Source organism: Dermacentor variabilis, chromosome 9 (assembly GCF_050947875.1).
Source record: "Dermacentor variabilis isolate Ectoservices chromosome 9, ASM5094787v1, whole genome shotgun sequence".
NCBI classification, from domain to species: Eukaryota; Metazoa; Arthropoda; class Arachnida; order Ixodida; family Ixodidae; genus Dermacentor; species Dermacentor variabilis.
In genome coordinates, this window is record NC_134576.1 from 24,740,923 (window position 1) to 24,766,115 (window position 25,193).

The following is a 25,193-nucleotide window of genomic DNA, read 5'->3' on the forward strand; positions in this document are numbered from 1 at the left end:
GGAGATGCGTAAATCGCTCATGATTGGAGGGCTCGCGAGACCTTTCAAGTTTCCCGTGGCTGAGACGCGAAGCTGACTTTGGGCGAAGCGCACTCCTCAAGGACACGGGGGAGCCCGCGACTCCCATTGACTGCTGCGTGCGACGACGTAGTGGTCTCTTGCATAATGCATCCGGCCGTCGTCTGCTTTAGCTCCTCCATCGCTGGCGCCCTTTGTGTGTTCCGCTTGCCATCATCTATCTTTGCAGCCGTTCGCATATTCTCCAAGTTTCTACCGTCCTTACAAGACGATTTTCAACCATCTTTACAAGACCGTTATTGCTGTTAGCCTGCCGATTGTTGTGCGGTCGGCCACGATGCGCCCAAAGAAACTCAAGACGCTACACGCGTTTGGTGCAAGGAAGCATTCTTTGAAGCTCGCCCGGATAGCTGTGGTTCCTGATGCCCAAAGAGCAGCATGCGTCGCTTATTGCTGTGGAGACAGCACTGCACGAGGCAGTTTTAAGATATAATGCTGGCTGCCACAGAGCCGCAAAGAGCTATGTTCATCAGTGGGGCTAACACCTGGCCACCTGGCCATTCAACGGGCAGCCGAGAAAGATTCTCTGCGCTTGAAAAAGGCCAAGAGGCGATCGCAAGAGAAGGTGGAGAGGCGGCAAAAGAAGAAAGTGCCTAAGGACATCTCCAGTTACGCTGCAGGGTCATTTTAGACCAATATATGGGCTCAAAACTTTCAAAGCTCATTTTCTCAATATGACTTTTCTGGCTGGTGAGGCTGCTTGTTCCAGACATATCTCTCTAACCGCTCATGAAGTTTTTTTTTTTTTTTATTGTGTATCTGAATAAATTTCTGAGGGCAAGACAAGACATATATTGTGTCTGTGATATGTGATATTTAATCAAAATTTGATTGATAGAATCTTAATCACCAACACTAAATTCAGCGGTCTGCTTAAATTTTTCAGCAAGGAAATTTGAAAAAGTAAAAAAGGGCTCTGTCTTGCCCTGAGGTATCCATCTGGGAATCATCCTATTGAATTTCACAGTTGCAGCGCCTTCTGAAAATTCTCCAGGCCTGGAATGAGAAAACCATGTGCACCATTCTGACATGTTGCTGTAACTTAAGAGCCGGTGAACATAACTGCATGAAATTTTCTAGTTCTACTGGTAATACTTTTGCTATGAGCCTGTCCTGATAATTTTATTAAGCTATCTCAATAAACAAAAACGTTGGTATCCGAGGGTAGCCTCTCCCCTTAAGGACGTACACAATGTAGCACATTGCCTGTCTTTAGGTGCACATCTGCCTTGTGCAAGAACTCATGTTGAGTATTGAGCTTAGCTGTCACACTAATCCAGTCATCTGATACCGTATTTATTTGAATCTAGGCTGATAGGTTTTCTTTTTCTTTTTTTTTCAAATAATCATATGCCAAATTCTACGGTCGGCTCACACTCGAAAATTTTAAAAAGCAGACCAGTTTTTTAATTGAAATTGATAAATATGGTGCATAGCTAGCACCACCTAGAAAAAGCAGTATCGCAGCCGCCACTAGTTGTGCCAGTAACCAATTGAAGTACACAAGCAACGTCACTGTTCTGACCCGTCTAAAATAGGCGGGCAGCGTGGCTACCGTCGGCAGGTGGCATAGCGTGGTGTTATTGTAATGGTACCAAACAGGCGATGCCACTATAGTGCCTCTTTCAAACGAATAGTTGTGGTAGCCGCAAAGGCATCGTCAAACGTTCAAGCCAGGTAGGACTTCCACATCGATGAGAGAAACGTCTGCCGTTGGAGGGGGCAACGGGAGACTGTCACTGTGGTCGCCTAGGGAAGCACTGGTGCCCTCTGCTACACTCCTTGGGTTTTCAAGCTTTCAGTAATCGCTGTGCACATGAGGGGGTGCAGTGGGTTACTGACGGGGACTTTCTAGCGTGTTCAAATCGAGAGAAACGTCGAATTAACCGGAGGCAACTGTACTTGTGTTTCTTGTTTGTATATGTAATCCTTATTGGCCTTTAGTTATGGAGCTCCTGTCCAAATAAAGTGTGGACTGAAGAGAAAGTGTGGCGGGGTTCGTGTGTGCAGAAGGGCCACTATGTGGCAGTCAAGTGCTCCTCCGAGTCTGAGTGCCGTGCATGGCTGGAGGCTTTGCAGTCGCACTGCCAGCAGGATCCCCAACGCAGCTTTGTGCAGCCCGTGGAGAGGCCTCTGCCCTGCAGCAAGGTTGGTTGATGCACATTAACCAGTGCGCATGTAACGAGTGCGTGTATAAGGTATGTGTAACTGATGATCGCGTAGATAACAAGTCCGTACGTAGTGATTGCATGCATAATAAGTCTTGGAACGAGTGCATGCATGTGTGTGTGCTTATAGAACAAGTATTTACATAGTGAGCACACAAACTAAGTGTGCACATGCCGAGCACGCATGTAATGTGCATGTTGAATGGATAAATGAGTGTGGACATGAACTCGATGAGCGTAGAGATTACATAGCAAGTGTAACATGCACGTTACAGGTGTGTTGGTGAGGCTTTGATTGCGAGGAGTGTCAGTGGGCTAGAGTGTCATTTCACGAGAGAACAGTTTGCTTTTGTTTATCCGATCCCGTTTGCTGTGAACATTGTGAAACTAATGTTCAGCGAGTTTTTATTATTGTTTGCTTCATCAGGTTACACAATTTATAATTAGACCCTCACAGTGCTCCAGTTCATGTGACTTGATAGGTAGAACCACAATTTGGTCAGACACAAAATAAAATTAAATCCTTGGCTCACATTTTTCAAGCACCTAAATCCGGTAATGTAACGCCTCAACGCGAGTCTGCTGTGTAATGGGGCTAATCATTAATTCTTTCTGCTTAGTTTTTTTCACAGCGTCTGTGTGGTCCACAAGTTGGTTGTCCTGCTTCTAATCCACACCACTTTTTTTTTTTTTTTTCAATTTCGTTGCAGCGTGTTGTTATAGTCGACTTGGGTGGATGCTCAGTCAGAGCTGGAGTCCTCATGGAACAGCGTGAGTGATGTGCCATAATGTATCCACGCTTCTTTTCGCTGTGTGCAAATAAAGCTTGCTTTGGAGGTTTATTAAACTCTTAACCAGGCACCGTGCCTTTAGAGATCCATAGCTTAATGCTTTGTCTAAATCATACATCTCAAGTAGCATGAGATGAACGAAAAACATGCACTTGCTTCTGTGTCAATTTTCTCTTATGTCAACCAGCTCAATGGCTGTGTCGTTGCACTGCTGAGTTCGAGGTCACAGGTTCAATCCTGGCCACGATAGCTACATTCTAATAGGGCTGCAATGCAAGAAAAACGATCGTGTACCGTGCATTGGTTGCACCTTATGGAACCTCGGGTGGTCAAAATTATTTCGGAGTCGTCGCCCCCCCCCCTCCACTTTCCCCACTACAGCATGGCTCGTAATTAGATCAGCGTTTTCGCAAGAAAAACCCCAGAATTTAATGTTTTTTCAAGAATCAAGATATGCTCTACAACCTTGGTCCTGTCAAAGCATATCTGCTGGGAATGTAAAGTGAAGCCTGTCGATAGGTGTCCACTAAAAAGAGAAGGGTTGTTCTAGTAGCCATTTTTAAAATTGTGTAATGTAGCGTTACTTCAGAAGCTTCTGGCTCTCACTCGAATCATGTATAGAAGTTTGGTTACCTGTCCACATTTTACAGCTGGCGCTAGTACTAGTATAATGTCATGTACTGTCATCCAGATTTATTTATTTACTTATTTAAGCGCACTTGTTTACGCCCACTGTTAACCCAATCATGAACCAAAGTAATAGCAGAAAATATAACAAACTGCACAATCAAAGCCATATAAATCCCCACTTAACATGTGTGTAAATGTGTAACAAAACCTGTGTATTTGCTCGTTTTCTTTTTCTTTGTTTATAAATATTTAGCCGGTGTGCCCATCAGAAGACTAGAACTCAATGTTGCTTGCATGACCTTCACTCATATTGGCCCTGTCTTTGCAGCTGCTCTACCAACAGTCTACTTCCCGTCGGTCTGCAGCACAGACCGAACTACGTGAGTAGCAGTCTGGCAAATTGGATGAGATGTAAGGATTGCAAGGACAGCCGCTACGGGCAGCCAACTACCTGCGTGTGCCCTCTTTCAGTGTTCCTGCCCTTTCAGTTGTCCGTTAATTCAACCTCATACTACCACCTACTACCCTCTTGGTTAACTCACTTCATAGCTTGGCTGCCCAGAAAATGCAGTACCTAGCAAAAATCCTGATACAAAACTTGATAGCCAGTTAGGTTTAAAACATTTATGGGTGTACAGTGAAACCTCGTTAAACCGTAGTTGGCCAAAGCTCGGATAAAGTACATACTAAACGGTAGTACTGCTTAAACGAAATTGCATGAGATCATCCACTGACCTGTCAAAAATGGAACTCAAGAGAGAGTGCAATGAAAGGGTAAAAAAACATGCAGTATTTATTCACTTCGCGCGACAGCAGTGTTTTTTTCATTTGATGCTACGGCGGTCTAGTAGCGACAACAGCGGCTTCAAACTTACTGAAGTGGCGAGCCAGCTTTTCAGCCAGCCCCCTCTTCTCTGCAAACACTCGCATGGCAGATTCCTCTTTGGCATTGCACATTCTCCGTGAATCCGGGCAGTAGCGGTGCAGTAGTCGCGGAGTGCTTTTTTCATTACAGGGCGCTGTTCTTGTCGCGACGATTGCATTTGTGAGGCTGACGTAACACGCAGCTTCTGCCACTCTCGGGCCTGAATCGCCCGTGCTGATGCTTTCCGTGTCGTCCTCATCACTGTCGCTAGTCGACACTTCGGCAAAAACAGAGGCAACGATGGTGAAAAGTCGAACCTCATGGCCGGCATCTCTTCGCGGTCGCGGCAGTGCTGCCGAGCAACTTCTTCGCATTCCAAATGCCACATACCACAGTCAGCAGTATATCCCTGTCGTGTGCCAGCACCGACTTCTTCGTGTCACGTTCGATAGCATGAACGATGCCTTATTTTTCTTCTATGCTGAGCAACCGGCGCCTTTTTTATCCGAGCTTCGGCATGACGCGAGCTCTTGTTTGTACGACGCCATAATGCTCTCTGGCACGGTGCCGAAATGATGTTGATGTGGCTTCGCGCGCAAACGCACAGAGCGCTTGAAGGTCGTTGTTCTGATCTCTGAGGCTTGTTGTTCTGCCGGGCTGCCCGATGGAGACGGCGCACCGCTGTGTTTGCACAACGAAAAGTGGAAAGACTATGTGTTAACCGATATGTGCGCAGTAAGCTGGTACGGTTTATGCGGATGTAAAACACATTATGTTCAATGGCCGCTGAGTCGGGGATTTGACTTTACTACTTTTAAAACGAAACTACTGTTTAAGCGGGTATGGTTTAACAAGGTTTTACACAGTACTAGCCACATTGGACTAGATCAACGTAGCCTACGTTAATCAAGCAGTCCTGTTACTGCTGGCACTACTAATTGTATTATATTATATTTGGCTACTCTGCTTGACATACAAGCACACTGGTAACTATAGAACCTGTGCTCACAGCATGTCACAGGGACGCATGGAACTCGTGAAACAATGCGTTAAGCTAATATAAATATTTATCAAAATATTTGCTGGGGATGGTGCAGGGTTTCATTTGATTTCATTTATTTATTTTCTGAAAGTGCCCAAGAACAGCTCTATGCCTTAGTGTTGGTGCACTTGTGTTACACAAAGAACATAAAACCGAAGAACAAAACAATATCTCATTGAACAGGGTACAAAGTGCAACGAAAAGTTGAATTAGTCAAAGACAGAAGTTGAACAATGTGCAAATAGTAGAGCTGAATATATCAAGGTCATGATTTAAGTGATTTTGTTGTGTTGCAAGACCTGTTATAGCGTTAGAGGTGCAAGAAGAATTCACCTAGAAAATGCTAGGATTATGCAAGTTTGGGCAAGGCGTGCAAAACGTTACAGCTGACAGTAACCGCAGACACGAGAAGTGGTTGTGATTTAGTTTATACAAGAACAAGTAAGCACAGTATTTCTGCCTTATTTCTAGGTGTCTAATATTAAACATGCGCGGTATATGCTCATAGGCATAAAATACATGGGATCCCAGAAATTGATCGTACAGGATACAAATGAAACATTGCTGAACACATTCAATTTTTGCAACTTTGGTGAAATTAATATAGTTCCATACAACAGAACTAAGCTCTAACATTGAGCAGACAAAAGAAGAATGCAAGAGAACAACGCAGTTGACATTTGTAAACTTTTTTGTCATTCTTGATAAGAGGCCTTACTTTCTGTAGGATGCATTAATGATGCTTGAAACATGTCCTTCAAAATTTAGCTGGGAGTCAACCAATTTATTTATTTATTTTATTTGTTACATACTGCCGGCCTGAGTGTCAGGCCTTGGGCAGGAGTGGGTAAACAATACAAGAATAAATTAATACAATGGTACAAAAATTCCTTATCAGCACCATCCTAACATTACGCGTAACAGCACTCGGCACTGCGCATAACAAAGTGAGCATTCGATATCGCAGCTCATATATATAAAGCAAGAAAGAATACAAGTGAAACAATACAAGGATACAAAAATTCCGCATAAACAGCATCCCAACGCCGCACATGACAGCACTCGGCACTGCGCATAACAAAGAGTATTCAATGTTACAGCTCAGAACGAACGCACACAATATTCCTAAGTCATGTGTACAGCTCGTTGTTTTCGAAGGAATGTTACTAAGTATGTATCCGTATAGTAAAGTGTACATTTTGTGATTGAGGGAAACGACAAGTATCTTAGTTGGATTAATACGTAAAAAGCTGGTAACACAGCAGTCTGCAGCAGAATTCACATCTGCCTGTAATAATTGACACTCATGCTCTGATTCTGTTTCACAGTAAAGTTTAATATTGTCAGCACATAAAAGGAGACTCGTATGACGCAAACATTCTTCAAGATTATTAACAAAGATATTGAAAACTAATGGGCATAAGATAGACACTTGCAGAACACCGGAAGTTGATTCATAAGGCAAAGAGTACTTAGCACCAACGCGAACATAATTTAACCAAGTGGACAAGTATAGTCTTTAATCAGCGTGCACAGGCTGGTACTAACACTATAACTCAAGAGTTTATGGATAAAAAGGTTATGAGAAACAACATCACATGCTTTTGACAAGTCGGAAGTATACCGTGTCTAACTGTCTTCGGTTAGCAACAGAGGGTCCCACAGCTTCAAGAAAAGAAACAAGGTTTGCTTTCACAGACCTACCATGAACAAAGCCATGTTGCTATATACTAATCTTATGCTTAAAGAAAGATGACAGGTGTATAAACATAGCTATTTCAAACATTTTTGCTAACGGAGACAAAAGGTACACAGGGTGATAATTTTTTATGTCACTCATGCTGCCACTTTCATGTGCATCAGGCGAAAGGTCACGCATCACCTAACTCTATCACCTCTTCATGCATAGCCGGCACCAAAGATTAAGTGCAGGCACCATCCGCACCGTTTCATTCCTAGATTCGGCGTCATTTGCTGAATGTCCAAGATTTTCAGACCTGGAGGAGACGTTGTCTGGAGGCCCACAAGAAGTGTCCGTGACACTCGCTCCCCTCCTTTCTCGGTCCTCTGCACTCCATGCAAATGCATGCAACTGGGTCATGACACTTTTGCACCTGCCATCTAAATCCAAACCTAGGCTTGTGGCACATTGCTCGAAGCTACAAGACACCGATGTCCGTCTAGGCATAAATGGCGGGGCGGTACGAGAGGCAGCTGTACAGCGTGTCGCAAAGAGGGCAGCCATGAACAACTTTGTTGCCATCCTGTGCAATCACTTTCATGTGCGAGGCGGTTTGTCAGCTTTCCTATTCTGCACCAAACCATAACTTCAGTTGACGACGCCTGATGAAGCAGCACCAATTAGGCCTAATGGCCTAGGCAATGTCACCGTGACAATAATTCGCCAATGGTTGATGCGGTAAGGGGTTGTTAGCCATCGCATAATGCTTGCCGCTAATATGTTCGTACAGGTAGTTCATCAGTGATCAGTCTCAAAATCACATGTGCAGGTTAGGTTGATGACTGATGAAATGGCGTGCAGTTGGTCACTGCATATCCTACACAACCTGCTGGCCTTTGGGTGACTGACCGGTCAGATCTTCGTGCACGCTTTCTCACTTTATGAAATATGTGCTGCTTTTGTTGCCGTGTCGTCTGTCCATGTTGTGTTATCATTTCGGTTAGTCTTGTCGACCAGGACAAACCTTTTACCGACATAGGTAGACCCGTTCTGTGCGGTGCTGTTGTGCTGATTGCAGAATTCGGGTGCTGTGTGTGATCCCCGTATCACATCAACGTCGGGTACCACTTGCAGACCGCTACTTTATCGGCCAGAACGGCCTGTCTGCGGCGTGCTCTGTGCTCTTTTTACACTGAAAACAAAGTGAAATGCTTGGTTGGGTGGCATCGAGCACAAGGGGCTCCGTGGCACATTCAACATCTGACACTGCGCGATGTCTCTACACCGAATACAGTGGAACCTCATTCATACGTTTTTCATCAGACCGGCAAGAAAAAATGTAACAGCCGGGAAAAAGCTACAGTGAGGAAAGCTCCGAAAATGAATGAAAATAGTGTAGCTTTGACTTGAAACAATGTATTTCTGCAAAGTGAGCTTAGGACTTTAAAAAATCGAGAATGGAGGATTTCCATTTCTTTCGCTTTCTGGAAAGTACCACGCGTTTATCAATAGCCTGAAAGGCCGCATTGCTTTCAGCGTTGCTTTGAAGTGTGATGTACCTGTGGAGGAGATCCAGAGCTGTGACGGCTTCTCCAAAATTTGGATCGGCCAACTGGCCTGAAATATTGTGCTTCGTCATTATTATCGCATTCAGCGGCTTCACTCGTGACCGAGTTCATAACAATCTCGGCAATGCTTTGGCACTCTTGACGTCACGACGGCAGCATCTACAGCGACGCAGTCGTTGTATGCCATAGTGTGGCCTTCCAATCATCGACTGTTTCTAAGCTCACACTTGCTGCTTCTCCACTTAGCGTCTTATAAGTAATGCCATGCCTCTTCTGTAAACGGTTGATCCAGCCATTTGGCGCCGCAAAGTCAGTGATGCCCCATATGTGGGCTCTCCATTGACTTCTCGTGTAAAATGCTGCCATTGAAGTTAACACCAGCAGCACGAGAAACCAGGTAAGAAGAGCCTCGTCAAGGTTCCCCTACTTGTTGCCACAAGCCTGCTTACCTTTCGGACCAAAGAACGCAGCATTCCCTCATATCGAACGTGGTTGGCGCACGACGAAGGCACCCCGAACAACTGCCCGCAACTGCCACTCAAAACCACTGTTATGTGAAGAGTGCAAACAACTTTGGTCGTCTTCTGCCACTACTCTGCGGCAACGCCGTACCATGATCACCTAGCGCCTGGTGAGGCTTGTCATTCCCCTCAATATGCTGACTCTCGCCCTACGTAAGTGGCGCCTTCATAGACGACGGCCGTTTCGCAATCATCTGGCAGGCACAGAAGTTATCTAGGAGGGCATGCCCGAACCCGTCCGGGCAATGCGGCCACATTGGCGCACGTTGCCCAGGCGGGTTTGGGTTACCAGGTTGTGATTATCACACAGGAATGTTTCCACAGCTACAACATAACAGTGGGGACTTTAATACCTGGGATTCTCTGCGAGCTGCATCGGGATTGGGCAAAAACGACGTAGCAACCGGGAAAACACAGCACCGAGGAACGTAAGAGCGGGGTCCTACTGTATATGGAATAGTAGATATTTGACTCTCGAATGAAATTATTTGAACATCCACTATTCCGTTCAATTCAGGGATGTTCGAGCATTCACACCCCCCTAATTTTTAAGCTTTTCACATGATGTTGATGCATTGTTCAAAGGTGAGGCGGTGGTGCTACGGGGACCAACACATTTGAATACCATAGATATTAACACCTACTTTATGTTAATAGCACGCTTCTCAAGTCATTGACGTAATATCAGTACACTTATATTTTACACATTGTGCCATTGAAAACTCATGGCAATTTGCTTGACACTCTTTGGCCAGACCTGGTCCTCGTACCACTAAAACCTACACATACCCCCATATTCAGAAATGCATCTCAAATTGAAAGCCCATGCTTGACTTGATATAAATGACACCTGGTGCATACATGCCCAAGATGCTCATCGCGTTTCTTTTAGTGCATTCATGACAGGCGTCACTTAAGTCAAGGCTAGCGTGGGCTTTAAGTTAAGAGGCATTTCTGAATACGGGGCTTACAATCAATCAATCAGTCATTCAGTCAATAAAGGTTAACTCAAAAGTTTTTTTTAGGTTCTTCTAGAACACAAAAGCTCATGGAGACAGATAGTTGAAGTGATCCAGAGTTTTCGAATAAGAGCTGTTTCTTTGGCCATCGTTTTGATGAGGGGACTTGTCTTCGTCAGGCAAGCAACTGCTTTCAGTCAGGTTGTTGCCCTGATGAAGATAGATCTGCCTGTCAAAATGTTGGCTTCAGCAACAGCTCCAGTTCGACAACTCTTGATTACTTTATGTTCCCCCGAGGTTTGGTAAATTAAAATTGTACTGGAGTCTGTACATTTCTCTGACATCCTGTAGACTTGAGATGTGTGGGGTAAGCTGTTTGTGCAAAATAACTTTTTTTATGTTTTGTGCTACAGAGGCAAGCGCTACTTTGGCCTCGACGCTGTCCAGCCAGAGGTGCGCAGGAATTCACAGCTCAGCTTCCCCATTTTGCCATCGGCCAAAATTTCCAAGGTGGGTTGCCGCACCGTGGCTTTTCCAGTGAAAAAGAGCAGTTTTTGCCAAGGAATGTACAAAGAGTGCTTTCAGTAACAGCATTGGCAGAATAGGCACCAGAAGATTAGTTGGCGCAAGGCACTTAAGTATTAGTTATTTATAATCTGCCGTCATAGTGGAAAGTATTAAAAAAAAACATCGCATGTGTATGCCAAGCCAAGCAACCTATACATCACAGACAGTGAAGCTTTTAAACAAGTTCTCACAACCGTTCGGAAGTTGTACGGGTCTGGCTTGCCACTGCCCATAATCTACGCAAGATTTGGAAGCGCTTCATAGTAAGTGCAATTTTTTCGCAATACTTGTGTTTTTCAAGCTTTTCACTATATATTAGTTTTGTGCTTCTGTACTCTGCGCTATATAACTGATGCCTGTCCCTGCATGCTGCACTGACTTTACCAATGCCTGCACCTGGCTATGCATCCAAACAGCTTGGCTATGCATCCACATTGCAGCTGCGATGCAAACTGCGTTGCTGACCGTCCTCTAGCTAACATATGGTACTGAATACAACACCATAGGAAAACCATTGCAGAACTCCCATATACTGTTTCACTGTAAAGCAAAACTTCACTCACTGTGATGATATTGCCACTTAAGTGAGGGCAAAAAATCCAACAATGCATATAGAAGATTATATTTCTTTTTATTGAATATTTGGATAGTGTTGGGGGGGTAGCTTCGACGGGGCAGCCGGACGAAAGGGTTACGGCATGAGGCCTAAATGGCCGGGGCGCGCAGCGCCGCAGGAAAAGAGCCGGACTGCTCTAGTGGGGGCTAGACAAAGAATGAACTTTTATTTCTCTGAGGGGAAGCAGGAAGGCAACTTACAGCATTTGGCGCTGAGTAGCGCCCTGATGTAAAGACCCAAAACCGAAACCAGAAGTTAACACAGGATACCACATCATCTCTCCCTTGAAAGGAAAAATGCTCTACTCGCTCTCCTCGCAACAAAAGTAAGTCATGAGTCAAAGAACACATGTTAGCACTGTAACGTACATGATAGGGATGTCATCTTTACACAATAGAAAATGATATCTTTGGCTTCCCCCCTTCAAAAAACGCACAACATGAAAACTGAATGAATTATTGCACTCCAGTTCTGCAGTTTCAGTACCTGTCTTGGGCGGACGACGAGATGCAGCCTTGCACACACCGATAACACAAAGAATTCACGAAGTACAAAAGTAGACAGAAACAAACATCTGTGTGCCCCCTGGGACAGCACTGATGGGTGGCTCATTCGCCCTGAGCCTGACTCGAGACAGTACCTGTGGCTGTCGTGGATTTGGCATTGTGCGTAAAAGCACTTTACACTCCATAGTCCCCCCGTAAGAATGGTAACGACTTTTAATGTTAAAAACTTTTTTTTGGCATGAAAGCAAATTAGTATGGCGGTCAGCACCGTAGTAATGATGTGCGTACTGCACGATTACGCTACAAGAAACGTAATGTATCCCCTATACCAGTAGTAACTGGAAGAAAAGGTGGGAGACAATCATCAAGGGAAGGGTAGTCGCTGGAGGATTCTTTTCAGTGAATTTTCCAAGAAAATCCTATAGTGCAGGGCATTTCACAAGTTTGGATGCATTCCATAGTTTGCCATTTTCAAGCGTGAAAGTATTACGACCTACACTACGGTAAATCTTAAATGGACCCGAGTATTTAGGATTGGGCTTTCTCGAGTTGCGTACTCGAACAAGATCTCGTGGACGAAATTGAGAAGATTTTGGGGCACGACGACGGTCCACGTACGTCTGAACACTTTTGGCGTAAGAGCCGAATTCGCATGCAATCACCTCCTTAATGGTCTGGAAGCTATACTCGGTATTACCAGACAAACGGTTGTTTTTGCTTTAGCAGTTTCATAAGCTGCTCTACCAATTCATCGTACTGCGGGATCAGTTTAGCGTAGTATCGCGTGACACTGAGAAATGAATGCAGCGACTTCTTGTCAGTTGGCTGCGGTGCCTTAACAACTGACTGAACTTTGTTTTCCCGCGGCGAAATACCATTTGCAGTGCACACTTGATCACAGAGAACCCGAGGTTGAGGACGCAGTTTCGCGGAGACTGGTTGCCCTGACGCTCAAAGATGAACGTCGTGGATGAAGTCATTTGCAAGTCCCGATTGTCCTGAGCATGGCTGGGCGAACTCCGAGGGAGCGTTATGCGGAAGAGACGGAAACTGAACGCTTGGGTCAGCTGGAACTTCTGACACTTGTTGGCATGTAGCGAAATCAAGCTGCGTATGAGCAGGGGACTGTTGATGCTTTCGGTTGCTCGAACGGCAAACTGAAGCGAAATGTCCTACTTTTCCGCACGCACAGCAGGAAACGTGCTTGGCTGGACAGCCTGGATCGGATGCGATGTGGTGAGGTGAACCACATCGGTAGCAATAGCCCGCGATGTGTCGACTGGCTTCACGGAGCTCGGGCCGCGCGCCATGTTGGCCAGCCTCCCCAGGTCGCGACTTTCCGCCATGCCGCCGAGCGCCATTTTGAAGTCGCCGGGTCGAGGGAGAAGGGTGGCGGGAACCGCCATCTTGCGCGCCCGGGCGAGGAAGGTGATGGCTGTCGACGCCATCTTGGCGTTGCGTCGAGACGCGCTGAACAGATGAGCTGTTAAAGGCTTGAAGGTCTTTGTGGACTTGCTGTACGGCTCGTCCGATTTCCTGGGCCTTCTTGAGCGTTAGGGATGCTCCTTGGCAAAGTAACCTTTCTCTTATTCTTGTTGATGCGATGCCTTGGAGGATTTGGTCGCGAAGGGACTCGTCGTGCCAAGCGCCGAACGCACAAGCAGGCGCTAGCCTTTGTAGCGCGGTGACGATGTCCTGGAAGGTTTCTCCGGGTAGTTGCTTCCTTTCCCGGAAGATAATACGGTGCACCAGGGGGTTGGTGCTTTCTTCGTAGTGCTGGTCGAAGATGCACAGAACGTCTTCGAACGTAGTAGCAGTCTGGTCCGTTTGCGACGCGAGGTCGTAGTACTAGAGATGCTGCCCCTCGAAGCCTAAGTTGCTCAGTAAAATGGCTTTCTTCCTCTCGTCTTGTAGTGCCTCGCCTCCGGTTGCCTCGAGAAACGTGCAAAAGTGCCGTTTCCACGTGAGCCACGGTACCGCAGGAGTGCCGGGTAGCGCCAGGAAAGGCGGCGTGTGGGGTACGAACGCCATGCCGGGCACCGAAAACAAAGGCGGAGGAGTTGCAGTTGACAGAGGAGACGTAGCTGCGGCGTCTTGCATGCCGGAAGCAGGAGAAGGAGCAGAAGTACGGCAGGGGCATGTAGGAAGCAAAGTAATGGTTTACCTCGTCGCCAGTTTGTTGTAGCCTCGACGGGGCGGCCGGACAAAAGGGTTACAGCATGAGGCCTAAATGGCCGGGGCGCACAGCGCCGCAAGAAAAGAGCCGGACTGCTCCAGTCGGGGACCAGACAAAGAATGAACTTTTATTTCTCCGAGGGGAAGCAGGAAGGCAACTTTCCGTATTTACACGATTGTAAGTCGACCCCTTTTTTAAAATTTGAAAGTGTGAAGTTGGGGGGTCGACTTACAATCGAAACCAAAACATGGCCCCGCCAAAAAAAAAACGATGCCAACGAGAGCTACAACATAGTTACAATTTTATGTTTGCTCTATAGCCCTACCCGTATCTTTTCGCTATTCCGCGTGTTTGTTCGCTTTTCGGAAGGGTTTTTCAACATTTTTGAGAGTCTTACAGTGCATGCAACATTCATGGGGGGGGGGGGTCGATAGTTGATGGAAGCGCCGCTGTTCCCATTTACGGCCGCGCCCTCAGAACGGCGGCGCTTGCGGGGAGTATCGGTAGTTCATGGCAGAGCAGACACCGCTCGCGGGTTTCTCTTTCTCTGTTTAAAAGCATTGGTATCGGTTTGACCAACTTTTTGACGTGCTCCACTTGACTGCCGGCTACGTGCTACTTCTATGCTTCCCCAGTCATCATGAATGCTGCAGGCCCACTAATCTTTCGGCACTCGTTCTCAGCAGCGTTCAAGAGGGCTGCCATTCTTTACGCCGAAGAAACAAATCACTGCGCAGCGGGCCGCAATTTCGATGTTTCTTAACGGGTGGTGCGAGAGTGGCGACTGCAGCGAAGCGAAATTTTCCCCCTGTGGCGGCAAGTGAGAAATTTCCCACGTGCCGAAGTCTGGACGCTTTCCGGAGCTGTAGGCTAAGCTTGCGGCGTACGTCGCTGAAATGCGTGGTCGGTCCCTGCCATTGAAATGCGACGTGGTCATGAAACAAGCCCGGACCTTCGCCTTAATTTTAAGGTTCTGCTCCGCCGTGAGTACAACGAGTGGCTGGCGGCAGAAGACTGCGAAATTACGCCAACCGGACCTGTCAAAAGAGCCTCCCTGACGGCTGCGTGTGGTTGGGTGCATTTGGCGTGGGCTGCTGTTCTGTAAGATGTCCTGGTGCGGTCGTTTGCCAAATTTGAAATTTTGCTACACCACGACGCGCTGTGGGACCGCAGTAACGATGACGATGGCAGCACTAGTGAAGACGAGTAGTCCAGTGACCACGTCAGCTACTAATAAATTTTCGTTATCGAATGCGCCCTCGGGCTTTTTTTTTTTTTTTCGGTCAAGCAATATGGGGGGGTCGACTTACAATCGTGTAAATACGGCGTTTGGCGCTGAGTGGCGCCCTGATGTAAAGACCCAAAACCGAAACCAGAAGTTAACACACATGGATACCACAGATAGCACTTCTTTACGGATTCAAAATATATATGACATGGGGGTTGTAAATTCATAACTAGTGTCTGAAAATGCACAAATTTCAGATGAGAAGGCATTGGCAGAAGGTTATGTCCAACTAACTTCGTTCACTGCTGTGCCGTATCAGAACTGTCATCATAGTTGGTGACATCAGGGCCACTCAATGTGTCTAAAGCATGGAAAACACTGCCATCACTGTCAGTGCTTTCGTGCAGAAGCAAATCATCTTTAGAGCTTGATGACTGATGCAAATGAAAGCCGCACTTTCGAGACAGGCGTGGCGACAGGTGACTTCGCTGCTCGCAGGTTGCTCGCATGTTGCTCACTGGCTCCTCATTCAGCACAGTTCTGCAAACAGCTTAATCGCTCGTGTTGGTCTTCGTTGTCTGCGTCAAAATCGTTCCTGGCCACACGGTTTCTCGCCGCCGAAACGGAAGATGGCTGATCCGCCCGCTGATCATCGGCAATGCACGACGTTACCGGTGAAAAGAAAGCGCACAGCTGTAGATATGGAAACTAAGTGCTTCTAACCGATGAGGCAATCGTCGCGACCGTGCTTCCGTCAGATAGCGACGGCAGCGATGACGCGGTAGGGCAGGCTGCCCGTTGAGGTGATCGTCACGAGCGCGCTTGCGTCAGATAGTGACGGCAGCGATGACGCGGTAGGGCAGGCTGCCCGTTGAGGCGATCGTCGCAAACACGCTTGCATCAGATAGCGACAGCAGTGGTGACACGGTAGGGCAGGCCACCTCAACATTGTCCTCACAGGAGGCCCAGCAGATTATTCTGTCCCTCCAGGGCTTCGTTTTCGCAAGGAATCATCCACTGCACTACGGGGAGCACCTGGATGCTTTGGAGAAGGATGCCAGAAAACTTTGCGTAAAGCATGCAAGGCTGAAGGACATAGGGTTTTCTCGTGCAAGCCAGTGATAAGTACGTGGCGATACTTGTGCTGATCTCACCTCAGCGTTTCTTCTGGATTTGTCAAGCTGACAGGCTGCCGGAGCAGCCTTCTCGCAATTTTTGAACGGCCCCTGTTGGGGCCGCCAATGTTGTTTTCTGTTGTTTTGTTTGTTTGTTGTTTGTTTGTTGTTGTTTGTTTGTTTCTTTCTGTCGTTTGACATGTTGTTTTGGTGCCTCGACGGTGCTTGCCACCCGTGACCCCTCCTTGCAGTTGTTATAGCAGTGCCATTCTTTAACGTCTACAGTCGCGGCTTGTTACGCACAATCAGAGTGCCCAGGAAGCAGTTAAACGAGTGAGCACGATCAGTAGCCGGATGGAAGAAGGTGGTGGGGAGGGGCACTGGCTTCCCCACCATTATAGTTTTCTCACAACAGCTCTGCCATCCCCCTATTTTGATTTTTTCATGCAACCCGGTTATAACAATTATCGGTTATAACAATGGAATTTTCGTGGCACCTGAATATTGTTATAAGTGGGTTTGACTGTAATCACAATGCATGCAACAGGGAATTTACAGTCTCATGTCAAAATCAGCAATTAATTGCTTGCTCTTGCTTCCGCAGTCGTCCTGCAATGTCATCACAAGCACCAGGACATACAACAGCTATTAGCTGATATTGTAATCGCAAGAACATTCTCAGTAATGCAATTATTGCTCATTTAAGTTCAATAAATAAGAAATACAGTATACCGTATAATGCGGAATATAGGTCGAGGCGGAATTATGATCTACCCCCTTACATTGAAGCAAAGAAGTCAACATAAAAATTATAAGGCACAAAACTTTGTTTTATTTAGTGGTGCCGCCAGAGTCGTCACCTGCTCATTCGTCTGAGCTGTCTGAACTCTTGTCCGAAGACGACTGCTTTTCGCTGGCTGCGTCCCACAACACGTCATCCTCGGTGCCGTCCAAGGAGTTGCTAATGCAACACTTCTTGAATGCCCGCACCACCATATCGTCGGGCAGCGAGCGCCAAGCCTGCAACACCCATGTGGCCACAGTGGCGAGAGGCGGCCTGCGCAGCCAGCCGGTTGGGGTCGTCGGGTTGTCACCGGCCATCCACTGATTATATTGTTCATGGACACGGTCTTTAAAGGGCTTGCTGAGCACGATGTCCAGTGGCTGAAGTTTTGAGGTTATGCCTCCCGGAATGACGGCGAGTTCCGTCCTACCATCGCGGAGTGCGTGCTTGACACCTGCCGTCAAGTGCCCGCGAAATGCATCCAAGACGAGCATGCTCGTACATCGCAGGAGTGCGCCGGGTTGCCGATTCCAAACGGTCTTAATCCAATTGAGCATGAGGGCCTCGTCCATGTAGCCCTTTTCATTCACGCGAACGACAACATCCCGTGGGAAAGCCTCTTTCGGCAGCGTCTTCCTCTTGAATATTATGTATGGGGGCAGCTTTCTGCCGTCTGCAGTACACGCGTGCATCACCATGAAGCGCGAATGCTCGTTCCCCGTAGAAAGAAGCTTGACTTCTTCTGCGCCGCGTTTGCACACTGTGGTGGGCGACGGCATGTCAAATCACACCGGCGTTTCATCAGCGTTGCTGATCTGTCCCAACATGTAGCCATGCTGCTGCCGGAGACGGATAACATAGCGCTGGAATTCAACCAGCTTGTCCTCGTATGCCTGTGGCAGCTTCTGGCAGATTGATGTGCGCCGTCGAAGTGCAAATTCCTTGCATCGCATGAAGCGACGAACCCAATAAATGGAGCCCTTGAATTGTTCCTTGGGCAGTCCAGATTCTCGGGCGATCTCAATAGCTTTGATGCGGATGAGATCCGCTGTCACTGGCTAAGATCTGGCACGATGCTCGCGGACGAAATCCGCCACCTTGTCTTCGAGCTCCCGGTGCACTGCGCTGCGCCTGCGAAAGGACGTCTTCCGCGCGTTGCCGGCAGACAGCTTGACTTTCTGCGTTCGCCAGTACCGGACGCATTTTTCAGACACGGCAAATTGCCGCTGGGCAATTTGGCGTGCCGGAAACCTCGTTTATACCTCCCCATCACGTAAGTATTCTCGACCTCAACATTCGCAGTCAAGAACATAAAAAATGACCGAATAGAGTAATGCTAATTTTCAGCATGAATTTTCGGCACCAACATTCTGTACGTTGCCAAACTGCGATCATTTTGCCGCGAGACAGAACTTGGTTGTATTAGGCCAGCATCAATGAAGAAGACGTAGAGGACGCGTCTCACCATATTGCCTGCTGTGACTCCTGTGCTGCTCACCTTACTTGTAAATATTTGTAAATATACGTTTTTTGTGCAACATTTTTTGGGGAGGTGCGAGGTACGCTGCCTGTTCATCACCATCATCCCAGCACGGAACTCAGAAGTGGCCGCCGCGTTGTTCCCTCGACGATGGCCACTGAAGCACCCACTACGCCGGAACTTATCATGCCGCAGCCGTCCCCCATCGACTGTCATCACTTCCGAAAGATCCAGGCACCTTCTGTGGCAGAGATGACGTGGACATTGAAGATTGGATTTGATGGTACGAGCGTGTCAGCAAACAGAACAGGTGGGATGATACCCTTATGCTGGCAAATGTGGTATTTTATCTTAAGGGAACTGCACTCATCTGGTACGAGGACGATCTCACCAGCTGGGACATGTGCAAATAAGAACAGAACGACTTGTCCGGCAAGCCCTTGGGTCGTCAGCTAGCCGCTAAAAAAGAACTTGGCTCTCAAGCGCAGTCATCTACTGAATCATACATTTAGGACATTGTAGCGCTTTGCCACAATGTTGACGGCAACATGTCCGATGTGGACAAGATTGGGCTCATACTCAGAGGTATCGTTGATGACACATTTAACCTCTTGGTATTCAGGAACTGTGCTACCATGGATGCCACCATGAAAGAGTGTCGCCAATCTGAACAAGCGAAATCTCGCCGTATTGCCCAGCAATTCACCAGGCGCCCCAATACTGCCGCATCACCGTCATGCGAAGAACCGTCACAGACTTTACACTCGCCTGCTTCGAACACTTTAACACGTGTTGGTCGTCGTGAAATAGAAGCACTGTCACCAGCCACTCTTTTTCTCAATGTCTCGACTGCTAACCAGCCTATGGTTTCCTTGATTCAAGCCATGGTTCGACAGGAGGTCGTTAATTTGGGACTCTCCTCTGTCTGCACCTTGTGCATTCCACCGGCTACACCAGTCACATCATCAGTTCCACCAATTGCACCAAGGGACCAGCCCTTTTATTCGCGATATCACAATCCGTCCGAGTGGAGAATGCCAGATGATTGCCCAATATGTTTCGCATGCTCTCGAGTTGGGCATACTGCGTGACACTGCTGGAACCGCCGGACGTCGCTGACTGATTGGAGCACCCAGAACCCTCATCCTGAAAGATATTCCCCTACAACATCATCACGCTCTCTACTGCCTGACACGCCCGATGTTGACACTTGCACCAACGTGTATAGCAGCTCACCATTACCGCGCCACCGCCAATCTCGCTTGCCGCAAGCCCGCTGATTCCCTTTGCCTTCGCCGCAAGCCCGCTGTTTCCCGTAACCTGCCAACCCTGGGCCCTACTCACCAGAAAACTAAAATGTGCAGCACCCGGAGGTGACGCTGCATTCTTGGCCCGGCTTCTAAATCCTCGTCTTACTGTCCATACCCGCTCTAATTTTCTTGAAGTCCAAGTCGACGGTGTTACTGTTACAGCCCTTATTGACACCGGTGCACAAATCTCGGTGATGAGTGCTAGTCTTCTTGAGAAGCTGAAAAAAGTCCTGACACCTGCCTTGCAACGTGCAGTAATAGACGTCGATGGAAGCACACCTACCTTAATGGAACATGTACTGCCCGCATCATTATATCTGGCCATCGGAGAAGTGCCCTGTTTCTTGTGCTCGAGCAGTGCCCATACAATGTGATCTTGGGCATTGACTTTTTATCAACACATTCAGCCCTTGTCGACTGTGGTGCCGGTGTCCTTCAACTTGAACTCCTTTCTGTCCCCGAGAAACTCCTTTCTGTCCCATAGGCTGCTCGGCCTATGCAACTGTGTACCGTCGAGTTTGTGCAACTGCCGCCGCAATCGACTACTTATGTTCTTTTGATGCCCTCTCCTTCTGTTGCTGATGGGGATTACGTTTCATCCCCTATTATTGATGTTGTCTTGGCACACAATGTGACCCTACCACACACAGTTGTCGAAATTGTCAACAATGAAGCTTATCTCCCTGTGCTCAACTTTGGCTTATCCACCCATGTTCTACCTTCCGGAATTGCATTTGCAACATTGTCATCCCTAAACGGCTATCAGATTTTCACGCTAACATCCGAAGCCCCTTCACGACCTACGAGTGCAGAAGGATTCATCAGCTTGCCCACCAGTGAATTCGACAAAATTATCGCTGCGGACCTTTCACCTGCACACGCTGCTGAACTTTGCCATGTGTTAGCGTCATATCAGGATGTTTTTGACTTCGACAACCACCCGCTAAGCCTGACAACAGTTGTCATGCATCGAATTTACACCGGCGGCGCAAACCCCATTCATTGTTGTCCGTATCGCATTTCTGCTGCTGAACTGGCGATTGTACAAAAAGAAGTCAACAAGATACAGAAAAAGACATTGTAGAACCCCCAAGTAGCCAATGGGCATCTCCAGTTGTGCTCATCAAGAAAAAAGATGGCACCTGACATTTCTGTGTCGATTACAGACACCTAAACAAAATTAGTAAGAAGGACGTATATCCATTGCCTCGCATAGATGACGCCCTTGACTGCCTCCACGAAGCAAGTTATTTTTCGTCCATCAATCTGCGATGTGGCTATAGGCAAGTTGCCGTAGATCCTATGGACTGCTAGAAGACCGCATTTGTAACACCTGACGGGTTATACCAATTTAAGGTTATGCCCTTAGGTCTATTCAATGCACCAGCCATGTTTGAGCATATAATGGATTCACTCCTACGAGGCTTCAAGTGGTTGACCTGCTTATGCTACCTGGACGACGTTATTGTTTTTTCAACGACATTTTACAGCCATATTCAGCACCTGTCGGCCATTCTCCAAGTGTTCTGCAGTGCCAGTCTTCAGCTCAACTCATCCAAGTGCCACTTCGGTCGCCGCGAAGTAACCGTGCTCGGACACCTTGTTAATGGCGTAGGAATCCGACCTGACCCTGAAAAAATTCGCGCCATGAAGCATTTCCCCGTACGTTCCTTTACCAAAGACGTTCGCTCCTTCATTGGCTTATGTTTTTACTTCCGTCGCTTTGTCAAAAATTTCGCTGACATTGCGTGCCCACTCACTAAACTTCTCAAGCAAGATACATCTTTCTCATGGGGCCGTAGCGAAGCCCATGCATTTTCATCGCTTATATGCCTTCTCATGACTTCTCCTCCGTTGACACACTTCGACCCTTCTGTTCCTACGGAAGTTCGGACAGACGCCAGTGGTTACAGCATTAGAGCCGTCCTTGCCCAGCACTAGCATGGTCGTGACTGCGTCATAGCATACGCTGGCTGCCTGCTATCTGCCCCAGAGTGCAATTATTCAATTACTGAGCGATAATGCCTTGCCCTTGTTTGGGCCATCTCCAAATTTAGGTCGTACCTCTTTGGCCGTCCATTCACGGTAGTGACTGACCACCATGCGCTCTGCTAGCGTTCCTCGCTGAAAGATCCTATAGGCCGTCTTGGACGCTGGGGTTTGCGGTTACAAGAGTACTCGTTTTCCGTCGTGCACAAGTCTGAGAAATTTATTTATTTATATATTTAAAATACTTTCAGGGCCCAAAGGCACTACAGAAAGGAATGGCAAGGTGTGCAGCAAAAAAAAAAAAAAAAAATATTACAAGGCGTCTTGGAAAGCGATCTTGAACTTGTGGTCATCAGCTATGCTGGCGATTGTTGAGGGAAGGTGGTTCCATGCGACACTTGTTCTAGGAACAAGAGAGTCATTATACAATTTTGTGCGACAAGAAGGTAGCCCCACCTTGAGGCAATGATCAGTCCTTGAAGATGTGTAATGAGGTGGATGAAACAAAGCGTCCTTCATCTCGTTGTTAGAATAATATATTTTATGAAAAAGGCTAAGGCGAGATGACTTTCGACGCAACGAAAGCTCAAGCAAGTTTAGGATTTTCTTCATAGATGTGACACTGGAATGACATGAATAATTCGACAAGCTGAAACATGCTCCGCGATTCTGAATGGCTTCAAGAGTTTGAATGAGTGTAGTCTGAGTAGGATCCCATATGGTGCATGCGTACTCTAATTTAGAACGTACCAAGGTTTTATAAAGTGTTAACTTCAGGGACGATGGGGCATCAAAAAAGTTTCGACGCAGATAACCAAGCATGCGATTGGCGGTGTTAGTTACATATTTTACATGCGTATTCCACGATAGATTAGAAGACATGTGAACACCAAGGTATTTACAGCTGTCAACAGATGGTAATGGAATATTATTGAGGCAGTAAGTACGCGGACAATGATTAGTGCTGTGGCGAGAAACCTGCATACTTTTACATTTAGTTGTATTAAGTGTCATGAGCCATTGACTGCACCATTCAAATACCCTATCTAGATCACGTTGCAGATTGAGATAATCGTCATGGTTAGTAATTTTCTGGTAAACCATGCAGTCATCTGCAAACAGTCGGACAGTTGAGGAAGAAAGGCAAGTAGGAAGATCATTAATATAAATCAAGAAGAGCAGAGGGCCCAAAACGGACCCTTGCGGGACACCAGATGTTATGGCAAAATTAGGTGAAGAGAAGTCGTTAGCCGTCACATACTGACTACAGTTAGAGAGAAATTCCTTAATCTATGCAAGTACATTGGGGTCTATATTAAGTTGATTAAGCTTGAAGATAAGTAGATCATGTAAGATGGAGTCAAATGCTTTAGCAAAATCGAAATATATGCAATCGGTATCAAAGTCATGATCCGCGTTAATAAACAAGTCGTTAGTAAAACATAGCAATTGCGTTTCGCATAAAACTGCTTTACGGAATCCATGCTGATAAATGCTGAAGAAGGAATTGGACTCAAGGAATTCATTGAGCTGTGAGTATATTATATGCTCTAGGATTTTTACTGGAATGGATGTTAATGATATGGGGTGGTAATTATTGGGGGAATGTACATCACCAGATTTATGCACAGGGACTACCTTCCCTATCTTGCAATCAGAGGGCAGTGTAGACATCTGTAGTGACTGTTGAAAAAGCTTTGACAACATCAGTGAAGAATAAACTTGTGTACACTTCAGTATTTTTGATGAAATACAATCTGGACCGGCCGACGAAGACACTTTTAAGTTGACAATCAGCCTTTCGACACCAACTGCATCAATAGCGATAGAATCCATTGGGAATAAGTTGGTTTTTGGTATTAGCGGAAATACTGTGGGGGTGATCTTATGAAAATGAGTAACAAACACATTATTCAGAACATTGCAGTGTTCGCTTTGAACTACTGGGACATCAGATTGGATTAACTGAATGTGTGTCCTTTTAGTACCATTAATAGTGCTCCAAAATTTACGGGGATTAGAACGAAGTAGCAAAGGAAGAGCTTTATCAAAGAATTCTTTCTTGGCTTTTGAAAGGGCAGTACAGAATTCTCTGTTAAATTTTTGATAGCAAGACCAGTGGTCTATTCTGGCTGTGAATTTTGCACGTCGAAATATCCGCTTCTTCTTGTTGCGCATGCGTTTTAACGTGTTATTGAACCATGGTGAGCGAGTACATGATGAAACTTTCCTTTTAGGTACAAAACGATCAATAAGAGACAAGAGTTTGTTTTTATAAAGCAACCTGTTGTCGTCAACCGATCGCTGCTCAAAACTGGCGAAATACCGATCAGCAGAGACGTGAAATTCCCTATTCATTCAAGTTACGTCTGCTTTACCGTAGTCTTGGATGACCCTAGATTTTTCTTGTTAGAAATCTTTGCCTGTAGAGTGAAGTGAATTATAGAGTGATCACTAATTCCCGGTGAATGAGTTAAGCCGGTAGCTAGGTCTGGTGTAGTGGTAAGTATTAAGTCTAGAATATTAGCGGAAGTGGAAGTTATGCGAGTGGGAAAGTGAACAAGCTGAGTTAAGTTGAAGTTGTGACAAAAAGTTAAAAATTATTTGCTTTCAGCTGAGTTGTGTTTTAAGGAAACCAAGTCTCGTTCCCATCTGATGCCAGGAAAATTGAAGTTACCAAGTACAGTCGCCGACCGTTTATTTAGACCTCACGGGGACTGCAGAAATGTCCGAATAAACAGGTGTCCGAAAAAGCAGATTAAGAAAAAAAAAATGAAATCCTTTATTTCCACGCACTTATTCGGGCTTCGGCAGTAGGCTTGAAGAAATCGTTAATGCGCCATTGCACACTGTTCCGTTTACGAGCAATCAGATAAGCCTGAATCTCGGAGAGGGTCGTACGGTCACTATAGGCGGCTGAAAGCACAGTCACTGCTTGTACACGCTCCGCATGCGACGGCAGCGTAGCACATGGTGCGTCATCTTCCGACTCGGAGTCATCGTCCGGCGGTGCACCAGAAACCTGACGAATGATCTTGCCGTCGTCGAGTTCTGCGCATGTCAATACAGCAGTGTCGGCACCTATGAAACTGTCAAATGAGACGGTGTCCGGAATCGCA

The 25,193-nt window shown here is 46.7% G+C and overlaps 1 protein-coding gene across 4 annotated transcripts in view; it reads left to right on the forward strand.

Annotated features, from left to right (window-relative positions):
• Window positions 1-25,193, forward strand: part of LOC142592555 (uncharacterized) — a 415,001-nt gene that overhangs the window by 347,898 nt on the left and 41,910 nt on the right. For all 4 annotated transcript variants that reach the window (XM_075704064.1, XM_075704063.1, XM_075704065.1 and 1 more), the window contains 4 exons: window positions 2,089-2,226; window positions 2,957-3,017; window positions 3,996-4,047; window positions 10,717-10,813. In XM_075704064.1, the coding sequence (XP_075560179.1) occupies window positions 2,089-2,226; window positions 2,957-3,017; window positions 3,996-4,047; window positions 10,717-10,813 (348 nt within the window). The remainder of the gene's footprint in view (window positions 1-2,088; window positions 2,227-2,956; window positions 3,018-3,995; window positions 4,048-10,716; window positions 10,814-25,193) is intronic.